We start from the raw sequence: 21,161 nt of genomic DNA, 5'->3' as shown, positions 1-21,161 counted from the left end.
CATATAACCAATTTATTTATGCAGCATGGACTTAGAGAGATTAGGAAGATCGTTGATTGTGTGAGAAATAGTATAAAATATCTGGTAGCATTAGAGAATAGGCTATGTGATGCCCCCAACTCCCACGTGGAAATTGAGGCATCAGGATAATGACAATACGGGTCACATATCTCATTACTAAGTGCCAAGTGTGTGTACATACAACGCGTGTACAGCAAAAAAAAAATGCAGCAAGTAATAAGTCTTTCAACTAATTACTAGAATTTTGTTTAAATACAAATTTGCTTAAAACAAGAGTATCAAAATATTACAAGTTTTCAGTTACATCATAAAACCAAAATACATAATTTAAAGACAGGAAAATAATTTTCAATCAATGACCAAGAGCCCCAAATCAAGCCTCCGACGGAGCCGCCTCCTCAGCCTCAACCTCCTCATCATCTGCATCAAAATCTACAGTACCAAGAGATGGTACCACAGGTAAGTAATCATCCAAACGAACGTTGAGATAAAAATACATTTATGCCAAACAAAATACATGAATATGATGCCATATGCATGAGACCCCAAAAATTATCATTTCCTTGAAAAGACTGATTTTCCACACATACTAAAATCTCATTTGGCCCAAAAATCCAATCTCACTATTTTTCCGAAAATTAACCCAATATCTATTATCAAAACCAATATTTAATTTTAATCTGTATGCACCATGGTCTCCCTTATGGTATAGGGATGTACAAAATACTGAAGAACCAATTGGAACCAACTCAGACCGGCCGCCGGAGATCGAAACCGGCCGGAACCAGAGTAGAACCGGTCGGTGCACGGTAGATTTTATTCAAAACCGATGTCCAGCAGTTTGGTCCCGGTTTGAACCTGGGTCAGACCGCTGAACTGACTGATGGTTTAAGTATATTTTTTTATTTATTTATACATATATGAAATGATGTCGTTCCACTTAAACTGAAGTGAAATGACGTCGTTTTATAATTTAAGTGAAACGGTGTCGTTTTATAGTTTAAGTGAAACGGTGTCGTTTCATGACTTAGTATTGGAAAAAAAATTAAAGGAACGGCGCCATTTCAACTCTAGGGTTAATACAACGTCGTTCCACTTCGTCTTCCTCTTCTTTGTATCTCTCACCTTCACACTTCACAGTATACCGCCACTCCTCTCTCTCTCTCTCTAGCTCTCTCTCTCTCAAGGCGCTGCCGCAGCCACGCAAGGTCACCTCCGTCGCCAGCTCCCTCTCTCTCTCTCTCTCTAAGCTCACCTCGCGGCGTCATATCTCTCTCTCTCAAAAATCTCAATCAGTGCGTGGCTTCACCGCAGTCTCTCGCTCTCTCTCACGGCGCACACAGCCACCGACAACGCCGACGAATTGACTAGAGTTACGCCGAGACCAAGGATGACGGTTTCCTCCCCATTCTTCGACTGGTTTCGATCGAGATTTTCATCATTTTCACCCCATCGGTGCGGTTTTGGTTTTTGTACAAAACTGAAACCGATATGTCGGTTTTCACCCCTATTATGGACCATCCGCACACCCTCACACCCTTCATCACACCATGGGTAATGACAATGTATGTGACTTCGTAATGAGTGATGTCCAATTCCACGCCCAACACGTACGTAGCCAAGCATCCTCTAGCACCCGCCAACAGAGGGGCCACAGAGTTCGCACGAGAGCATTACCATCTTATCCAATCTCATTGCTAACCAACGATAACCTAGGAGACATCACTCAGTATATTACATTCCCGAGTGACCAGATGAGCTCCATCGAGATAATGCCTCATCTCGACTTGGGATCGTGATATACACGCACCCAAAAATGCACTTTAACACGAAATCTCAATTTTCCATTCATACCCTGCATGACTATGCATGCACTATGCAAAAAATCCAATTTCCATTTTACACAATATGATCATGCGTACACCATGCAAAGCATGCTACAAGTCACAAATTAATCCAGCAAATCTCAACATCAACCAAACAAACAAAATAACTCATTCCTCCATTCCAACCGACCCCTAATCTCTTGGGACTCAATCCAACACAACAAATCAATCAACAAAAATATTTGTTAATTCATAAATATATTTAAATCATGAGAATTGTTTGGAAAAATACTTACAATGTTTTAAATGCAAATTTTTTAGAAGATCAAATTCTAAATTAACTCCAAATGCTAGTTTGAAAAGAAATCACCAAAATTTATAATTTTTGGGGCTAAAATGGGTTTTCGAAAACAAAGGGATTTAAAGTGGAATTTTTGGAATAAAAAGGGGCTGATTTGCTAGGATAAAATTGAGAAGATTAAGGCTGGAAAGATGAGGCTTACGGTAGAGTAAAAATAACCAAGTAAACCCAAGATGGAACTCACGGCTGGACCCAAAAATAGAGCACTGGTTTGGAAAGGAAAAACCTCCAAAAATTACAAAGAAATACCCATAACCAAGAGCACGAAAAACTAGAGAAAAACAGAGGAACATACCGAGCTTAGAAGCTCTCAGATTCACCTGCAAAACAAGCAAAAAAAAAAAAAAAATACAGATGAAATAAAATACAAGAAAAGGAAATAGAAATGCACGATTTCACAGCAACTGGAAAAAGAAAGTTTGAAGATGAACAAGCAGGTACATACTCGAACGAAAATGGAGAAAGAGTTCGGCTCAAAGATTGAAGACAATGCAGAAAAAATTTTCAGGGAGAAGAAGATCAACCTGCGCAACAAGGGGGAAAGAAAATGAGATAAAACCGAAATAAATGAAGAGGAGAAGAAAGAAGAAGCAGAAGTAGCCGAAAGAGGAAGAAGACGAAATGGAAATGAAGAAGAAGGGGAAGTGGTCGGCGCTACGAAAGAAAGAAAGGAGAAGAAGATGAAGCCCTAAGACAAGCCCAATGACACCGTTTAGTGAAGGGGAGAGGGCTGGGCATAAGTGAGACGGGTTGGCCCAAAATGTGAAGGTTTTTGGCCCAAAACAAGGGAAAATCCATTAAAACAAAGTCCAATCCGAAAATGAAGGTCCAACAAAGAAAAAGAATACAATAAAATAAATAAAAGCTAAATAAAAATACTACAACTCACAATTAATAAAATAAAATATTTAAAGCCCAAAAATAAAATAAATTAAAGCAAAGTGCAATTTAAATGCAAAACAATAAATAATAACAATAAAGCCTTTTAAAATAAATTGCACAACTTAAAATCCATAAAATAAATCTAACAAATGTCACATTAAATTTACAACAAGAGAACTAATATTTATAATTATTTAATAATCTTTCATTAAAATGCACGTAAAAACGGGGTAGTACAGGCTAAAACAATTTAATGAAATTGTAAAACAGTTGCAATTGCCTTTAAAGAAATTGATTTTATATTTGCCTACAAGATGAAATAACACGTATTTAATGTTAGATGCTGTAGTTTAGTTTAAAGAAGTTTTTCCCATATGAGATAGTAGTTTTGAATGGGTTCCAATTGTTGAAGAGTGGGGGAAAGTTGAAAATATTTATCAACGGCTTGCTATTTTCAATGGAGTAATCAATATTGTATCTGGAAGTGATTACTCAACAGCAAACTTATTCCTCTCTGAAGTATGGCGAATGAAAGACAACTTGTGTAAAAAGAGTAGAGATGAAAATGAGTGTACATGAAATCCATGGTAAGAAAAATGAGTGCTAAGTTTGAGAAATACTGGGGGGAGTGTATTTATTTATGGCAATTGTTGCGGTGTTAGGTTTTAGATTCAAGATAGTCCTAATCCATTTTTGTTTTCCTTTAATTTATCAAGAGCTATAAGATTCTAAGAATATTGAGCATGTCTCTCAAATGTTGCATAGGTTATATGATGAGTATGTTTAGGAATACAATTCGACTCTTGAGGCACAAAGAGAGCAAGAAAATGCTCATAAACATATCTAATTGTTTCTTTTAAGTGTTGGGAAAAGCATGTAGAGTATCCCATCATTATTTAAATCTTTTGTTAAAAATGTTGATATAGTGGGGTTGAGATGTTAGAAGTATTGATACGCATGATAGGTGCATAGGTGGATAGTCGTTGGGGTTAGAAGTATTGATACGCTTGGTAGGTGCATAGGTGGATAGTCGTTGGGGTTAGAAGTGTTGATCACATGATAGGTACATAACCGTTGGGGTTGAGCTGCGTTAATATCTTGAAATTAATTACTAATGGTGGGGAGTTAATTAATTGGTCGTAACTTTCCTACATTTTTGGACACTACATGAATCATGGGTACCCATTATTAACAATTTCTAATAATTATTTTAGTCACAAATAAGCTTTTCGAAGGAATTACTAGCAATCATATTGGGGTACTATTTCGAAGGAATACTTTATTTAGTCGCAAATACGATTAAATACATGCACTAAAGAACTATTAGTATTGAACAAAAACTATACAAAATGGAGCTAGGTAAACAAGCAGCAAATACAAATTTATGAATTCCAATAAAGAAGTTGGTAAATAAAAAGATCGGACAAATTAAGCTTGAGACGAGGGAGTACTGCCTCTATACTCAACCGCCGTCGAACCAATTAAGGAACCTAACCATTATACAACACAAAATTACTAGACAGCGCTCATCCGCATTAATTGATCCGTAGCTTGCAAAACACAAAACTAGTAGATACACACAACGTATACCTTCACATGCCGTAATTCTGCATTGTAGAGATATCTTGCCGATGCATGCGCACGAATTAGCTGATCAATGACGATACAGAGTTGAAAATACAGAATGAACCGACAAACTATATATTTATAGACCCAACGTACGAAGTTATTTTGCATTCCAATAGGCTGAATAATTTGGTTACTGAAAAAAATGGAAAATAGATTAGCAAATTAAACACCATTTTTCAGATTTTCTAAGGGCAACTTAGTTCCCCATTGTGTACCATGACTCGGTCTCGTATGTACTTCCAAGTATAAAAGTGTTAAGTTATATTAGGAATAAGTCCAGGATCGTATTTTAGAAAGACAAAGGATTATCAAAATATTTGTGAGATTTTTGTGTAACAAATATGTCGACTATAAGAGATGAAAATTAAAAAAATAAAATAAAATGCAACGTAAAAAATTGAAGATCGATGAAGTAAGAAAAAAAAAGTACGAATTTAATTCCCACAAAAATTTAATCAAAGCTGAAATTAGAATTTCTGATAAAAAAAATTAACAACACTTGGGTTGGATATGAGCCTTTCTTTGTTTTGGATTCTAGATAGTTTTCTCGATTAATAATCCAATCAAGGTATTGATAAACAGAAGATAAAAAGTTATACTCAACTTTTGCAATATTTTTTTAAGGGATTCTTTACTTTACTAACCAAACACACATTAACAAATAACTGAGAGAAGTTTTGATAATTTTTAAGCTTTTATTGTGCCTTACGTAAACAACAAATCAAAAATAAAAGTTACAATCTATTTTCAAATTAAATCCGACTAGAAATATAGTAAAATCAACATTTATCAATAAAATATTACATTAAACTAGAATTTCAAAACAAATTAAATCTTATTCCACAATCTAAATTTCAAAAATTAACTATACATGATATTTATAATAATAAAAATAAATCTAAGTTGGCCACGATGAAATCTAGGGCTGGGCTCCGACTTCGACGGAGTCGGAATCGCCAATTCCGACCTCCGACTCCGACTGGAGTCGGAACCGGAAGTTTACTCCGACTCCGACTCCAAGGAGGAGTCGGAGTCCGACTCCGATCGGAGTTCGGAGTTCGGAATTCCGATCGGAGTTCCGATAGCTTCCGATCGGAGTTCGGAGCCGGGACTCCGATCGGAGCTCCGATGGCTTCTGATCGGAATCGGGCTCCGACGTCCGCCTGATTCTGATTCTGAGTTTTTTTTTTAAATGATATTATATGTATATATATCATTTTTTTTAAGAAACTCTTAATGTATTATATGTATTATATGTATATATATTACATGTTTAAGAAACTCTTATACAATTGTCCAAAACATTGATAATAGTTTAAATGCTATTCCGAACATCTTCCAATACCAAAATAAAAACATCTTCCAATACAGAGGTGCTCCGAAACATCTTTCAATACATCGTGGTTTGTCATTGGTGATACCTGAAATTAAAATAAAAGTCACAATCAATAAAAAGAAAAAAAATGATTCAGAAAAAAAATGATTCAGAAAAAAATGATTATCATTTCTCACCTTCCGTTTTTTAATCGTGAGTTTATCAACTTAGCCACTCCAAGTATCAGTCATCGGCAAATATGCTAGGGTTCATAATTATATCTATGAAATCATAAAAAGTATAAGGTTAATAGATTTATGAAATTATAAAAAGAATTAAATAAAAGAATTGAAATACTCAAACAAAGTTACCCGATTCAAGCTTATAGCTATCAGCATCAAAGCCAATGGTATCTAGTCCAATGGGCGTATCACTCAACCAATTCTGTGTGCAAACGAGGGCCTCCACAGTTGACGGTGACAATAAACTCCGGTAAGAATCCAATACTCGACCTCCAGTGCTAAATGCTGACTCAGAGGCAACCGTAGTGATTGGAATGGCCATCACATCTCGGGCAATACGAGAAAGGATCTGATACTTGGTGGAATTAACCTTCCACCAAGTTAGAAGCTGAAATGACTCGCTAGGTGCCTCGACCTCTTCCATAAAATACCTTTCAATCTCAGAAGTACACTGCATAATATTCCTCGTTGCAATGAGCTGATGATACTGATTCACATTATTATAACCTCGACGAGATGGATTGGATGAGTCATCTGAGCTACGGTCATCGAATAGAGGTGTCGGCCTCGAGTGTGAGGTGCCCGCTGCGGATGAAGGCTAACCAATATTGTTGTAGTGAGAATATAAGTCATCAAGATCCCTTTTAAGCGCTGTAATAAACTGTCCAGCCTTCACTGCCCCCATTGTGGAATTTGCCCAAAATTCTATCAAGGCCAACTTATATCGGGGGTCAAGGATCACAGCCACAAAAAGTAATCTATTTATTTTCTCAACATCCCCCCAATATTTATCATATTTGGCCTGCATCCTCATAGCCATACCAGATAATAATCCACATGAACCCGTACAACCTTCTTGCAAGTGGTAGTGAAGCTCTGAGAGCTCGCTGAAGAATAAGTTTGCAGTTGTATATGCGGATCCAGATATCCGCATAGTCATATCATAAAAAACTTGTAAAAATCTCACAAAGTGCCCCACACTGGTCCAATCATGTGTGTCTGGCGCACCAAGCCCCTTTCCTGCAGGCTCCAGCAAAGCATACTTAAGTGCCCCATCCTCGACCTCCATCCGCTCGAATGCAGCTTGATACTTTTGTGCCACATCCAACATAAGGTATGTTGAGTTCCATCGAGTCGGAACATCCAAACACAATGTCTTAGAACATGAAATTCCAAGCTGGCTTGCTATTGCCTTGAACTTTGACAGCCTTTGAGGGGAAGCCCTCACATACCGCACAATGTTGCGAACTCTGATAATGGAATCATCAACCTCTTTTAACCCCTCACTGACAATTAGGTTGAGGATATGAGCACAACATCGAACATGAATAAATTCGTGGTTGCGGATGACATCAGCTTTCATACTCGTATTCCGCTTGAACCATTCAATTGCGGTGTCATTGGCACTGGCATTGTCAACTGAAATACATAAAACCTTTTGAATTCCCCAATCCTTTAAACAATCATCCATCAGTGCCCCAATTGATGCTCCCTTATGATCAATGATTTCTTTGAACCCAATAATCCGTTTTCTCAATTGCCATTCACTATCAATGTAGTGCGCTGTGATACACATGTAGGAAATGTTCTGTATGGAAGTCCATGTGTCAGTCGTAAATGACACTCTCTGGCTAGTGGTAGTGAACATCTTCTTCATCTCCGCCTTCTCTTTTGCATGCTTCTTCATACAATCCCGCATCACCGTATACCGTGATGGCAATGGAAATCGTGGCTCAATAGTCTTGACAAACTTTCGGAAGCCTCTTTTATCGACTGTGGTAAAAGGCATCTCATCTTCAATTATCATCTCTGCAAGCATATCCCTCACCAATTTCTCACTGTATTGAGGGATGACCATTTTCTTAATCTGTGTACCATCAGTGGTCGTAGAAGCTTTATAACTGAGCTTGGTCTGATCAGTGGCTGGGCCTGCCTCTCCCTTCGACATTTTATATCGCTGGCAACCTTGGAGATGGGCTATTAAGACAGCGGTGCCTTGCTTCTTTGAATGGCATTTGCAGAGTTGCCCACAGTGGTGGCAGCTCGCCTGTGGGTTCTCAGGATTACCAGGAATCCTGGTAAAATGCTCCCATGTCCAAGACCTTTTTCTAGTATTTCGTGGTTGAGATGGAGTTGTAGATGGAGGTGGTAGATCCCCAATACCTATCTCCTCATCCTCATTAAACTCATCCTCATCTTCTATGTTTACTGGCATTGGGAATCGGCTACTTGCACAAGAAGTAGCTGCTCTAGAAGTAGGTCTAGATCTCGGTGTCAGTGACGGGATTGTGGGGCTTGGATTCCCTTCTGACATTCCACTAGGTGAAGCCTCCATATCTCTCATAAATAAAATAAAATAAATAGTTAATATAAATAGAAAAATAAAAAACTTTTAGGATCACATACAGAGAGACTTGTGGTGTTTCTAGCATTACTCTTTGATGTTTTAGTTGGTTACAACTGCACACAAAGGCAAGAATTTCCTGATGGATTTAATCATTTAATCATTTTTACAAATTACAATGCAAACTTACATATGGCAACTATGGATTTCTTCTGTTCTGTATTTTTATTTTTTATTTTTGGATTTTGGCTGCTCTATAGTTTCTTTCCAAATTTAATTGCTTGCATGATTATGAAGTGAATTTATAGGAATGGGGAAGAGATGGTGAAAATTGAAACAGGAGTGACTATTATTGTTTTTTCCCAAAATATACCATATTAACAACTTGGGTTAGAATATATAATGAGAGTCACAATTGGGAATGAATACCGAAAAGAGAAATGAAGATTTTGACTGCAAAAATTAGGATTTGATAGGTTAATTAGAGAAACAGTGAGGAAGAGAGTTAATACGGAAAGCAAAAGGGAAGATTGGGAAAAATAAGTTGTATAAGTTATCACTCTTCATAGTCAGAAAAAGAAGTATATATTAAAGAATTGACCAATATCTGTATAGCATGATGTCATAATTTTACTTTGATTAATGTTTAATGTTGAAACTGCATGTTTTTTTAGTTGATGCATGTGTAGCATTTTATCTTGGAATGGAAGTTGTACTTCCTTTGTTATTGTTTGTCTTAAAATTTTTTTTGATGTTTTAATTTTGTTAGGGGGACATGGTGTTTCTTGCTCCACCATGGGGAGGTCCATCGTACAAAAGTATTGAAAAATTTACGCTTGATTCTCTCGAGCCAAGAGATGGGTATGTAATGGATGCTTTTAATCTTCTGCACAAGGGCAAGAAGGAACATTTCATGAATTTATGCGCAGAGTAGGATTCTGATATATAAGTGCGTACATGTTACTTGTTTGAAATATAGTAATTATAAGAATAAGAATGAAAATGTAGAACTGATAAAAAAAAAATGCAAATGTAGACAAGTTTTTTATCATATTCGCAGAGCTGCCTCTGATCAATGCTGAGCCTGAGGTTTGTGTTTCAAGTACTCGGGAGGAATTTGGGAGGAATGGTTTAGGATGTGAGTTGACTTTGGGAGGAATGGTTTTCTTCAGAAATACCTCTGGAAACACACAGGGAGAGATAACATTGGGACAAAACAAAAGTTTAGTGAAGACCATCACAACAGTGCCTCCAATATCGAACTTAGAAGTTAAAAACTCATGCCTCACATGATATGTTAGGTCTATTCATTTTTTATGATTGAATAGTATATATAAATTTTTGGTTAAATTCCATTTCCACCACAAATTCACCTGCTTTTTGTGAAGTCCAATTCTTAACGACAACTTCACAAACCGGTAACTATTGCTCAAGCAACTTATGCCCGCATTGAATCTTTGGGAAGGTACGGATGATGAAAGGTCTGATGGTTAAATAGAACTGGAAATTACAATTGAAAATGTATATGTTTTCATCAACTTACAGATTGCAAGAAGATTATATATTCTATTTCAAAAAAAAGAAGATTAAAAAAGAAGATTATATATATTCTATTCAAGCCAATCTATCTTCACTATCAAATATGCTTACTGGTATTTAGTACTGAGGAGTGACTCGAGTGAGGCGTGGCGCCGTGGGCAGCGGCACAGTTAAGCTCGCTGAAGACGGCGCCGTGGGCAGTGGCAGCGGCACATATTCGATTCTTTCGAAGGCACTAGGCAGCACGAAGAACAAAGGTTGGGAAATTAGTAATTGGAAGTCGAAATGAAGAAGAATGGGGAAGAAGAAAGGGGCGGCCGGCGGCTAAACAGCTGAGCAAGGGATTGGGGATTCGGGATTCGGGATAGACGAAATGAAGAAGAAAGGAATGGGCCGTAACATAGGTTTAAAATTAGGAACCAAACGACGTCGTTCCTATTTGAAGGAACGTCGTCGTTCAAGTTAAGGGGGGGGACAAAGATTCAAAACGACGTCGTTTTGAATCTTTGTTTTTTAATTTATTTTTAAGTCGGAGTTCGGAGTTCGGAGTAAACATGGGCTCCGACTCCGACTCCGACCTCCGACCCCATTTTCGGAGTGCCTCTGATTCCGACTCCGTGTTTCGAAAATTCCGACTCCGTCGAAGTCGGCGTCGGAACGGAATTCGGCCGGAGTCGGAATTTTCGAAAATTTGCACACCCCTAATGAAATCTGAGAAAATATCTAAATGAAATAAATCTTAAAGATGCTGCATGCAAGAGATCTAAAGTAAAATGAAAGCTGAAAACGTAAAACCCAGGAAAATAAAACAAGTCTTCGTCCGAGTTCTAAACGAACCCAGAAAAAAAAAATCAATAGAAAAACGAGACTGAGAGAGTGCTTCCGTCCTTCCAGTGCACGAACATGAAATAAAAACAGCCGAAAGAAAGAAACCACTAAGAACTAAGAAATAAAGCTGGGAACCGAACATGAAAAAAAGCTAAAGAACGTAAAGCAAGAAGGAAAAAATTTAATTACTAGCCGCCTCCTTCGGTCGCTGAAGAAACGAAAACGTAAAGAAAATGAATCATATAAAAACCAGCCGACTACCTCCTAAAAATAAAAACAAGAAGAAAATAACTTAAGTCTATTAAAGGGCTGAAATCAGCTACCAATATGCTCCTGCCACGTAGTCCATCCATTAGAGCTAGCATGTGTCCGCACCGCACCAAAGCCAGCACTCTCTCCCTCCCACGTCTCTCTCTCACCAGAGCCAGATCCCTCACCTCACCTCCCCTCCCCTCCCCTCACCCTCATCTCTCTCTCACCGAAAAAGACCAAATCCTCCCTCCCTCACCCCAAATCCCAAATCCCATTTGGAAATTTGCAAAAAAGTTGTTAGGGGAAGAGTCCAGCATGTGGTCTCCATTCTTTTAGTCTACTCCTATATGTTAAATCTGCAAAGACTTAAAAAATTCATTGCTCTACTAGATCTGAGTTTGTTCCCAATATAAGTAGTCTACTCCTTATGGTTGTGAAAAGGCCCCAGATGAGCAGCGAAAAAGAAGAGCAATTGAAGGCCCCAGAATTGAAAAGTTGGAGGAACTCTTGCACTGGCATCTTGAAGAGCAGCGAAAGAGCAGAGCAATTGAATCATACAGTGAAACAAAATCTAAGATGGATGAACTTGAAAATGCTAGAGCGAAATGCTGGAGTGAAAATAGGTTTAGGGTATTTTGGAGAAAAATCTGATTAAGTGGTCCTCATACAAGTTTTTACTACATTACTGATGTGGCAATTGCCTATTAGACGCTGGTTTCACCACAAACGCAGATGGTACCGCTCCAAAGCGGTTCTCAAACAAGAAAGAGAAAAAGTAAAGGTAGAATCCCTTTTCGGTCTGCACCTTCCAAGACGTAGAAAAGAAAAAAAAAACAAAAATAAAAATAACTAAACGTGAGTTGGGGAGAGCTCCACCCCACAAACTGGACAAAAAAATAAAAAGTATGTGTGACTGTGTTTTGCTGCCAGCCCCCCTGTTCGGCACCAGGTAAATATAAATTAAACATGCAGGGTAAAATCTCATGCCATCCGAAATTGCCCTTATATCTTGCGTTGATTTTCTCTGCTGTCCTATTCTTCATCATTTTATTTTTTTTTAATATTTTTATAAATATCCTGCAGTATATTAAAAGTATATTTTTTTTAAAGATAAATATAAAACTTTATGTATATAAAATATTAGCATCAATTAATTTGACATTCAATACTAGAATTTGTTGTATAATTAAGTTCTTAATCTTTATTAAATAAAATAAATCACTTATTTAAACAACTTAATTATGTAATTTTAACTCTTTATCACACCACATATATGGTACTATTTTCTCCCCGCCGGAAAGTAGCAAAAAGAATTTTCTGCGTAGATCAACCGTACGTGAGCGTCAAGAAGCTAGGAAAGGTTTTTTTCTTTTCGTTTTTTGGAATTAATCCTATGCGTTAATGTCACACCCAGAGGTTTCTCCACTTTCTCAAAGATCAATTCACTAGTTCTCACCTTCATTCGTCTTTTCTATGAGATTAGACGTACGTACATCTCTTTAAAAGAAATTAGCTTTCAAGGCGGGGCCATCCATCTCTTTAATTAACGACGCATGCATTGGGTCAAGAAAAAGTGGTACCAAGCTTGTTTGGTCAAATGTTCTTGATTATTTGTTTTTATTTATGTATATTTTTCTGGCCCGTATTGATTGTTTTGATGCACTTATTCGGCTCTTTGCCCTTCTTATCTTTTATTTACAATTGATTTAAGAGTTTACATAATTTGTTGGAGAGGAACAAGGCCGCTTCAAATTCTTATTCAAATTTAAAAGCTTCAAGTGGAAAAAATATAAACACATCATGTAGATCATTTATTATTTATTATTTATTTAATATTGTCCAAAATATTTTTAATATTAATATTGTAGAATCTAAATTATCTGCATTTCTCTCACTTAAAATCTTCAAATTCAAATAAGAACAATATTTTTTTATGGGCTTTGCTATACGCAGTCGGGAAACGCAGTCGGCGTGCAGTCGGCTGTACGGAATGAATAAAAAAAATTATAAAAAAATTATTTTATATTCAGGGGTACCTGCATGAATTATAAAAAGCTATAAAAATAATTTTTTTTTTCATGTAGGTCCTGTATTAATTTTTTTTTTACAGCCGACTGCACGCCGACTGCATTTCCCGATTGCATAAATCATTTCTGTTTTTTTATTTAAGAAATCACAGCTAAATATATCCTATTAAAAAGGGAGAGAGAGATGATTTCATTTATTTATTTATCAGAGTCATTCTCATCTGCTCATTAATTTACTTAATAAGGCAAACTCAACCATTTCTCTCACTCAACCATGCAAACCGCAAGCAGCCAAGAAAATATACACAGCGATAATTGCCATATCGGGCTAGGTCAAATGTGGGGGGGCTAGGGATTTCACAATCAGTGAAGAGGTCATCAGTAGAATGAAAAGTCCGGCAAAGAATACACGAGGGACACAATGACCAAAGCCCTTTCTTGTATGAAGATTCCACTTCACCAGCCAATGTTGAAAGGTCAATATTGAACATGTTTTATTATGACCAAGTAACATGACCAACCAAAACCAAAGACTTTATCAATCTCTTATGTACGCGTTTTATTATATATGACCAGTTCCTGCTGAGCAGTTTCATGAGAGATGTGTGTTCTTTTCCTGGTTAACCAATAGTACTTCGGCTACTGAAAATTGAAAACCTGCCAATCTGTTCAAGCTAGATGGAAGCTTCATACAAGTTATTGTAAAAAAAATAGACCCCACTTAGAAAAAAGTGTACAAAAAATTATTTTAATACTAGTGAGACTCACTTTTTAACAAAATGTTTGTATGGAACTTATCTATTTAAAGCTTATATCTAACCTAACTAGTCTTAAATTAAAATAAAAACTTGACAATTTGAGATGCAGCTACTTTGGTTGATCATCTATATCTTGAAGCTGCACTTAATTTTTAGCTGGTAGCAAAGACCTCTAAACATCTTTTTTTTTAAAAAAAAAAAATACAATTACAGTATACATTTATCGAAAGGAAATAAAATTTGCACCTTTAGACTGATCAAGAATTTTGAATTTTGCACCGAAAATCAAAACTATCAAAATTAACATATCGCAGTACCATCATGAATATCCAACTATCAAGATTTTAAGGATAATGGACGTGCAGAATATTAAAATACAATATCCAATAATTTGAAGGTGTGAGCCAGCCTACTTTTTCCTTTCTCAAATTGATAATGAGCAACAATATTATGGCTTTCATTTATTATTATACAATTATGTATTCGTGGTTTCCTACTAACCATATAACAATAGGATTAAGTGGTAAAATTACCTAAACTTGGAGAGCTGTTGGTGACGGTGGCCTTAGCCAACAGCATGGCCAGATTTGATAGCCTTATTTTAGTACTTTATGAGGATGGATGGCGCGGCGGCGCCATGCTGCTTGGATGGATGAAGCTACAAAATGTTTTAGTTGTTCCGAGTCAGATTGGGCGATCATGTGTCTGAACTTGCTAAATTTCCACCAGAATTGAGACATTATATCCTTGAGGTCGGTAGCCAAAAGATAAAACCCTTCAACTTTTGTATGACATTTGAGAGTCCTTGTCGATAAGGGAATGTCAGATAGTGTGGGGGATTCCAGCACCCAATCTACAAGATGTCTTCCAAAGAGGTCACCTGCCTTAAGACAATCAGCTTTATTGCCATGATTACTTGTATACGTCCACGCAATTCCTTTCACTATGAAGATTAGCGCATCCAATGGTTCTCCCTCTCGAACAATATAGCCGCTTTGATTATAGTGCACTTGCTTGAGAAACTTATAGGTAATCTCATACAACAATTCTTCACTTTCGTCTTCGAATATGGGCACCTGCATGTTCACAAATAATTTAGATTTAGAAAATGTTTCATCTCATCTAATCATTACAACTTTTCCAAATGCTCATACAAAATATAATAAACAATTCAATTTTTTCAAATTCCAAAACAATAATAATATTAGAAAGTAATATTCTAACGATATTTTATTTAACTTCTATCTGAAACTATCTCATCTCATCTCATCTTATTTATGAATTTAAAAGAGCCTTAAATTTCACACAAAATTGAGCAATCATAATTATTATCTTGAATTGATGTGACACATTTAAGTGATTTTATAAGTCTAACTATTTACATGAAAGATGAATTAAAGTTTGGTACAAATGAGGATGGATGTTAGACAAATGTCCCTTAATATAGCAACTAACTGATAACTAAATAACCACATCAATCATACTATGCATTTGAAGCATTTTTACAGAAAAATAACTTAAATTTAAGGGGGGTGAGGGATCGAAACTCACTCTCCTTAGCAAGGGCAAGCAGAGATCAAGTTTAATCAATCCTCTAAATGTTGTGGGAAGATGAGGGAATGGATTTTCTGTATCAATATGTTTGTTTTCATCTTCTAGTACTATTGGTGTCACATAACTCATGATCATCTGTTTTAACTGGTTAGAGAGTCCGATTGAGCTTATCCAACACTCGATGCTACGTAGTTTAGTTCTCTTGATGTTTGCAGCCTTATCCTCCTCTCCCATATAGTTCAAGTAGTACTGCTTAGATGAATTCCACCGCTTAAATGTCTCATAACGCTGCCTAGATTTTGACCGCTTTAAAATCTCATCCAACTCGTTAGATGTCCCCCACTGCATGTAAAGCTGTCACATCACAATTAAGTTGATCAGCTTCTAAGATTTCCACTCACATATTACATCTCATAATTCTAAAAGTTATCAAGTCCATTATATTCTTACACCCCCATTATTGACAAGCCATCTTATTTATTTTAATTAATGAACAACGGTATTTATATAGAAGATACAAATCTCATACACTTATTTTTAAAAAACATGATTAAATATAAAATTTACATAAAAAAATTAATTTTTAATAATAAATTATACCATATTTTAAAACAAGAGTGTGACACTTACACAAGTATTCATAACTATATCTAACATTATTCTTTAGTTACTAATAGCCAAAGATAGAGACTTTGTTGCTTGCTAAAATGGTTAAAATTAAAATTTACAAGACTGACATGATATTTTGGAAGGAGTTCGAGAAAATTGCTTTCAATTTAGTTTGGAGAAAAACGTTTTATTAAGATTAGTACAAAATTTTCCTCCAAATCGGGTTAGAAAGAATCCTCCAACCTAATATACAAACATATTTCAAATATACATGGGAATTTAATATTTCAAAAATTTATACCTTCACAAGTGAGTAAACTCTTTTAAAAAGTAGACTTTGGCCCGTTTGGATCCCAAGCTATCCTCAACTCATCTCAACTTATTTCATCTAGTCATTATAACTTTTTCAAATTTTAACATAAAATATAATAAACAATTCAACTTTTTCAAATTCTAAAATAATAATAATATTAAAAAATAATATTCTAACAATATTTTACTCAATTTTTAACTTTTATTCAACTCAACTCAACATTCAAACTCAACCTTAATATAAAATATTCAATTAAATGAGCATGAAGTGTAATGATCGGAGTGGGAATTCAAATTAAGGACGTCTAAACATATATGAGGAGGAGGAGGAGGAGAAGCAGAAGAAGAAGAAGATAAGATTATGATGATCAACATACCTGCAAATTTCCGATGAAATATAAAAAAAGAAGCAAGCCAAATATCCCGATTAAAATTGAGAACCAGTTTTCCAAGTAAAAAGGACTTGTTATAAGGTTTTGGCCAAATGAACTGTCAGAAAATCAGAAAACATTAATATCATGTATATGTGTGCATATATATATAATATGCTCAAAATAAACAAGCAAAATCTAAAGTGATCTAAAATATGTAATACGCCCACGATATCATACAGCACGTAATGAAAAACAAAGACCATGCATCATCTAAAAGCCGTGTATTTATGTGCATGATAGCATTGATATATGAGTTCATCGGAAATGCATGGGTGAAAACATTTTTCTTTAATGATTTAACATTCTCTAGAAAAAAACTGATTTTCGTGTAATTTGTTTTCTATATCTATTTTCATCCAAACTAATAATATTAATATTTTTTTATCAAATAATAATAATAATAATAATATTTTAGTATATAATAATATCTTAATATATTATATACGTTGGATATTTAATTTATATATTATGTTTCATTACATTGTAAAATGGGTGAGAAACTTTAAATTCAGGAACAAAATGCATGTATGATTATATATATACATAAGTATGTGTTATGAACCAACATAGCGTGATACATGCACGGTTCTTGATCAGATGAAATATTTTGAAAGATCTCAATAAAATGATAAAAATTAAAAAGAGTACTGTAACGTGTACCAGGTACCTCAAATTTCGCAGGGCCCACCAGAAACAGAACACGGCCTTTTCCGGAAAATCCCTGGATGCCAGCAGTGTACCAGATTCACGGGCTTCTTGGAATATTCCAAAATCAACGAGAGTGATATTTGGTTTTTCAACTTTTTCTATAGAGCAAAAAGTATTTAAAATATTGTTATCAATGCCACCATGACATCTAAAAGAAGTCTTGCTACAATTGGTATCATGCCGACGACAAGCCAGCTGCCAGCACGTGGTCTCTCGTTCGATGGAGAAGAAGTACCAAAAAGCACCCAGTACCTGAAAGATCAAAGATATATACCATTAATATTTCAGTAATTAATTATAAAGTAGGTAGGGATATTGATAATAAATGTTGAAATATGTAACATACATGACCGGCAACGAGATACAGAAACAGATTGAATCCAGCTTTCATCACTATAAGACCTTTCATATTCTTGTTGCTTTCTCCATTCACACTACTTTTCGGTAGGATGATAGTCTCGTTGACTATTTTCCACAACCTGTAGATACGGAAAATTCTTGGCACATATTGCAACAGAACAACGGCATTTAGAAATCTCCTTTCAAACCGGGCTTCATAATCTCTCATTTCTGAAAATATAATTGGCACTATAACCTGTTGTTCATAAATATCAAAACGTAATTTAAATAGAACATAATTTTCTTCTAGACTGAGTTGGAAGCAGAAAAGTTTGCCATAATACCTGCGGAAATGGGAGAATGCTGAGAATGTTAATTACGTAGTCTGAACACTTCATGTCAGGGTAATTATTTATTTTTCTTGCAATTAGATCCCCAATAGCAATCAAATCCAGGAACGATCGCACACAAATAGCAATGATTTCCAAATTGGTATTTAAACGAATGCATTTGGTATCCTCGTTGAATTTGTCTTCAATGACAGGAAGATAAAAGAACAACGGGTCCACTGCTATTGCAACTACGCACACCACTAAAAACGCCACATCCCAATGGAAGTACTCATGATGCAACCACCACGGCGTTTTTGAAATATTTTTCATCATCAAAGGGTGATTGACCTGCCCAATTGCCATTTTTATTGATGCCTTTTTTTCCGAACCAGTACCATCATTCTTGGGACCTTGCCGCTCAATATCCACGTCCCTGATCATCAGCACAATAGATGTAACATATATTGACCAAAAAACATTAATAGAGGTAACAATTATATATATATATATATACACACACACACACACGAAAATGTTTTAACCACATGACAAGTGCTATTCATTATTATTTTAACAACGATGATCATTACATCTCCCCGATGTATTACTAAATCATGGCCGGGTAGAAAAGTATTTACTAACTTTTGTCCTTCACGTCGAAAGATAACAAGATAAATAGCATTTTTAAGATTGAAGAAGAAGAAGATGCTCACCAGCTTACTCGCCCGTTCCCTCGAGAATTCCAACGACGACTCATAACTAAAGCTTACAAAGTCCCAAATTATAGAATAAGGTCTCCAAAATCTTTCAACCCAGCGAAATTCTCTTAGTATCCAGAAATTCCGGATTTGATGCACTTCTATATAGAAAATGGAAAACTTATGAACGCTGTCATATCTGCAGCCCAGAAGCAAAAGAAAACTTAACAATATAAAAACTGTAGTACTGCACAATCATATATAAAGAACTTGATGGTAATAGCCAGACATGAATAATAATAATAATAATAATAATAATAATAATAATAATAATAATAATAATAATAAAACTACATACAACAATTTGTATTTATAAAGTAGAGAATGAACCTGCACTTAAAGTTGGAGCGATCGAGGAAACAAGAAGAGGATTTAGATTAAAGCATGAATAAGTGACAGAAAGCGCCTTAGATGCTGAATCTAATTCTGAGGAGAAGATGCAGAAGCTAGCTGTGGGGAACAATGGTGATCATGTCTTAATTATGTTCCGATATATATATATATATACCACTTTCCCAGAAGATCAAAATGCGTTGAAAAATGCAAATTTTTAATTTATAAAACTTCAAGAAAGAATATTAGATCAGCCACTCGAATTGACCAAAGACTCTCAAAGCCTAAGTTTTTGGTCAAAACTCAACCAGCTAAAACTGGCGGGCGCAAACCATTAAAGATTTTTCTGGAAAAAAGAAAAAAGAAAAAAAAGTTAATCATTGAATACGACTATACAAATAAGTGAGTTGTTTGACATGTAGGGTAGCCATGCACGGGTGGAAAAGATTGTGCTATATAAAAATTTTCTATGTACGCAATCATAATTTATGGATAATGCATGGTGCAGAATATATATTAAAATACAACATCCAATAATTTGAAGGCGTGATACTTTTATTTTTTCAAATTGATAATGTGCAACAATAATATTACCGCTTTCATTTATTGAAGAAATCACAGCTAAATATATCCTACTAAAATAGAGCGATGATTTCATTTATTTATTTATCACAATCATTCCCTTCTATTCATTAATTTACTTAGTGAGGCAAACTCAACCATTTCTCTCACTCAACCACGCAAATTGCAAGCAACCAAGAAAATATATATATATATACAAATCGGTAATCGCCATATCGGGCTATATCAAATGTGGACGAGAGATTTCACAATCAATGAAGTAGTCAGTAGAATGAAAAGGATAAGGATACACGAGGGACACAATGACCAAATCCCATGTACAAAGATTCAACTTGATCATCAGCCAATGACGTTGAAAGGTCAATATTGATCATCAGCCAATGACGTTGAAAGGTCAATCTGTTCTGGCTAGATGGACAAGCTCATTAAATTATAGTGAAAAGTACTTCTTGGCAATTTGAGATGCGACTGCTTTGGTTGATCTATACATTGAACCTATACTTAATTCTTAGATCGCAAAGACCTAAAAACATCCTATAAAAAAAATGCAATAATAATAGGAATTTTTTATTTTGCACCAAAAATTAAAACTACAATAATTAACATATCACAATACCATCATGAATATCCGACTATCAAGATTTTAAGGATAATCCAATAATTTGAAGGTGTGAGCCTACTGTTTGCTTTCTCAAATTAATAATTATGTGCAACAATATTATTGCTTTCATTTATTATTACACAATTATTTATTTATCATTTCCTACTAATCTTGTTATAACCACTCAATATGAAAATCAAGCGACTGCAATTTATATAATGACTTAAAAAAATAAGTACAGTATTTAATCCACAACATAATCCAAGTCCTCTTAAACAATCTATTTATTGTATTTCAACAAAGAGCAAGAGCAGTCGATAATAGTACTAGATTAATTATTAAGTAGTACCACTATCTAAACTTGGGGAGCTATTGGCGGTAGTGGCCATAGCCAAATGCATGGGTAGACTTAGTAGCCTCATTCAAGTACTTTATGAGGATGGATGGTATGGCGGCGCCATGCTACTTGGATAGATGAGCTTTCACCTGTAGAGAGTTAGATTGGGTGATGTGGCTGAATTTGTAAAATTTCCACCAGCATTGAGACATTATATCCTTAAGGTCACTAGCCATAA

At 35.4% G+C, this 21,161-nt stretch overlaps 2 protein-coding genes and 1 long non-coding RNA gene across 6 annotated transcripts; all 3 read right to left on the bottom strand.

Annotated features, from left to right (window-relative positions):
- Positions 1-226: 226 nt before the first annotated feature.
- LOC122312986 lies at positions 227-2,883 on the bottom strand. Its single transcript, XR_006243251.1, has 3 exons — positions 2,654-2,883; positions 2,504-2,528; positions 227-453 (listed from the first exon to the last, which is right to left on the bottom strand). It is a non-coding gene; the product is annotated as an uncharacterized LOC122312986 (long non-coding RNA).
- A 3,508-nt stretch (positions 2,884-6,391) lies between these two features.
- LOC122313640 (zinc finger BED domain-containing protein RICESLEEPER 3-like) lies at positions 6,392-8,611 on the bottom strand. The gene is made up of 6 exons (XM_043128809.1): positions 8,152-8,611; positions 7,966-8,049; positions 7,712-7,839; positions 7,320-7,651; positions 7,099-7,163; positions 6,392-6,561 (listed from the first exon to the last, which is right to left on the bottom strand). The coding sequence occupies exons 1-6, from the start codon at positions 8,609-8,611 to the stop codon at positions 6,392-6,394; spliced, it is 1,239 nt and encodes a 412-aa protein (XP_042984743.1).
- Positions 8,612-14,350: 5,739 nt separating this feature from the next.
- Positions 14,351-19,569, bottom strand: LOC122313427 (cyclic nucleotide-gated ion channel 1-like). 4 transcript variants are annotated; one of them, XM_043128411.1, is made up of 8 exons: positions 19,401-19,565; positions 19,026-19,209; positions 18,325-18,745; positions 17,988-18,236; positions 17,601-17,893; positions 16,877-16,988; positions 15,576-15,932; positions 14,351-15,100 (listed from the first exon to the last, which is right to left on the bottom strand). In XM_043128411.1, the coding sequence occupies exons 2-8, from the start codon at positions 19,067-19,069 to the stop codon at positions 14,621-14,623; spliced, it is 1,956 nt and encodes a 651-aa protein (XP_042984345.1). In that variant the 5' UTR covers positions 19,070-19,209; positions 19,401-19,565; the 3' UTR covers positions 14,351-14,620. The 4 variants fall into 4 exon arrangements, with proteins under 4 accessions (XP_042984345.1, XP_042984346.1, XP_042984347.1 ...); XM_043128412.1 differs by having other exon boundaries at positions 19,026-19,171; XM_043128414.1 differs by having other exon boundaries at positions 14,825-15,100; positions 15,580-15,932; positions 19,401-19,569.
- Between the last annotated feature and the right edge of the window lie 1,592 nt (positions 19,570-21,161).

The sequence above is a fragment of the Carya illinoinensis genome, chromosome 6, assembly GCF_018687715.1.
Source record: "Carya illinoinensis cultivar Pawnee chromosome 6, C.illinoinensisPawnee_v1, whole genome shotgun sequence".
Taxonomy (NCBI): domain Eukaryota; kingdom Viridiplantae; phylum Streptophyta; class Magnoliopsida; order Fagales; family Juglandaceae; genus Carya; species Carya illinoinensis.
This window is presented reverse-complemented; position numbering and strand designations above follow the sequence as displayed.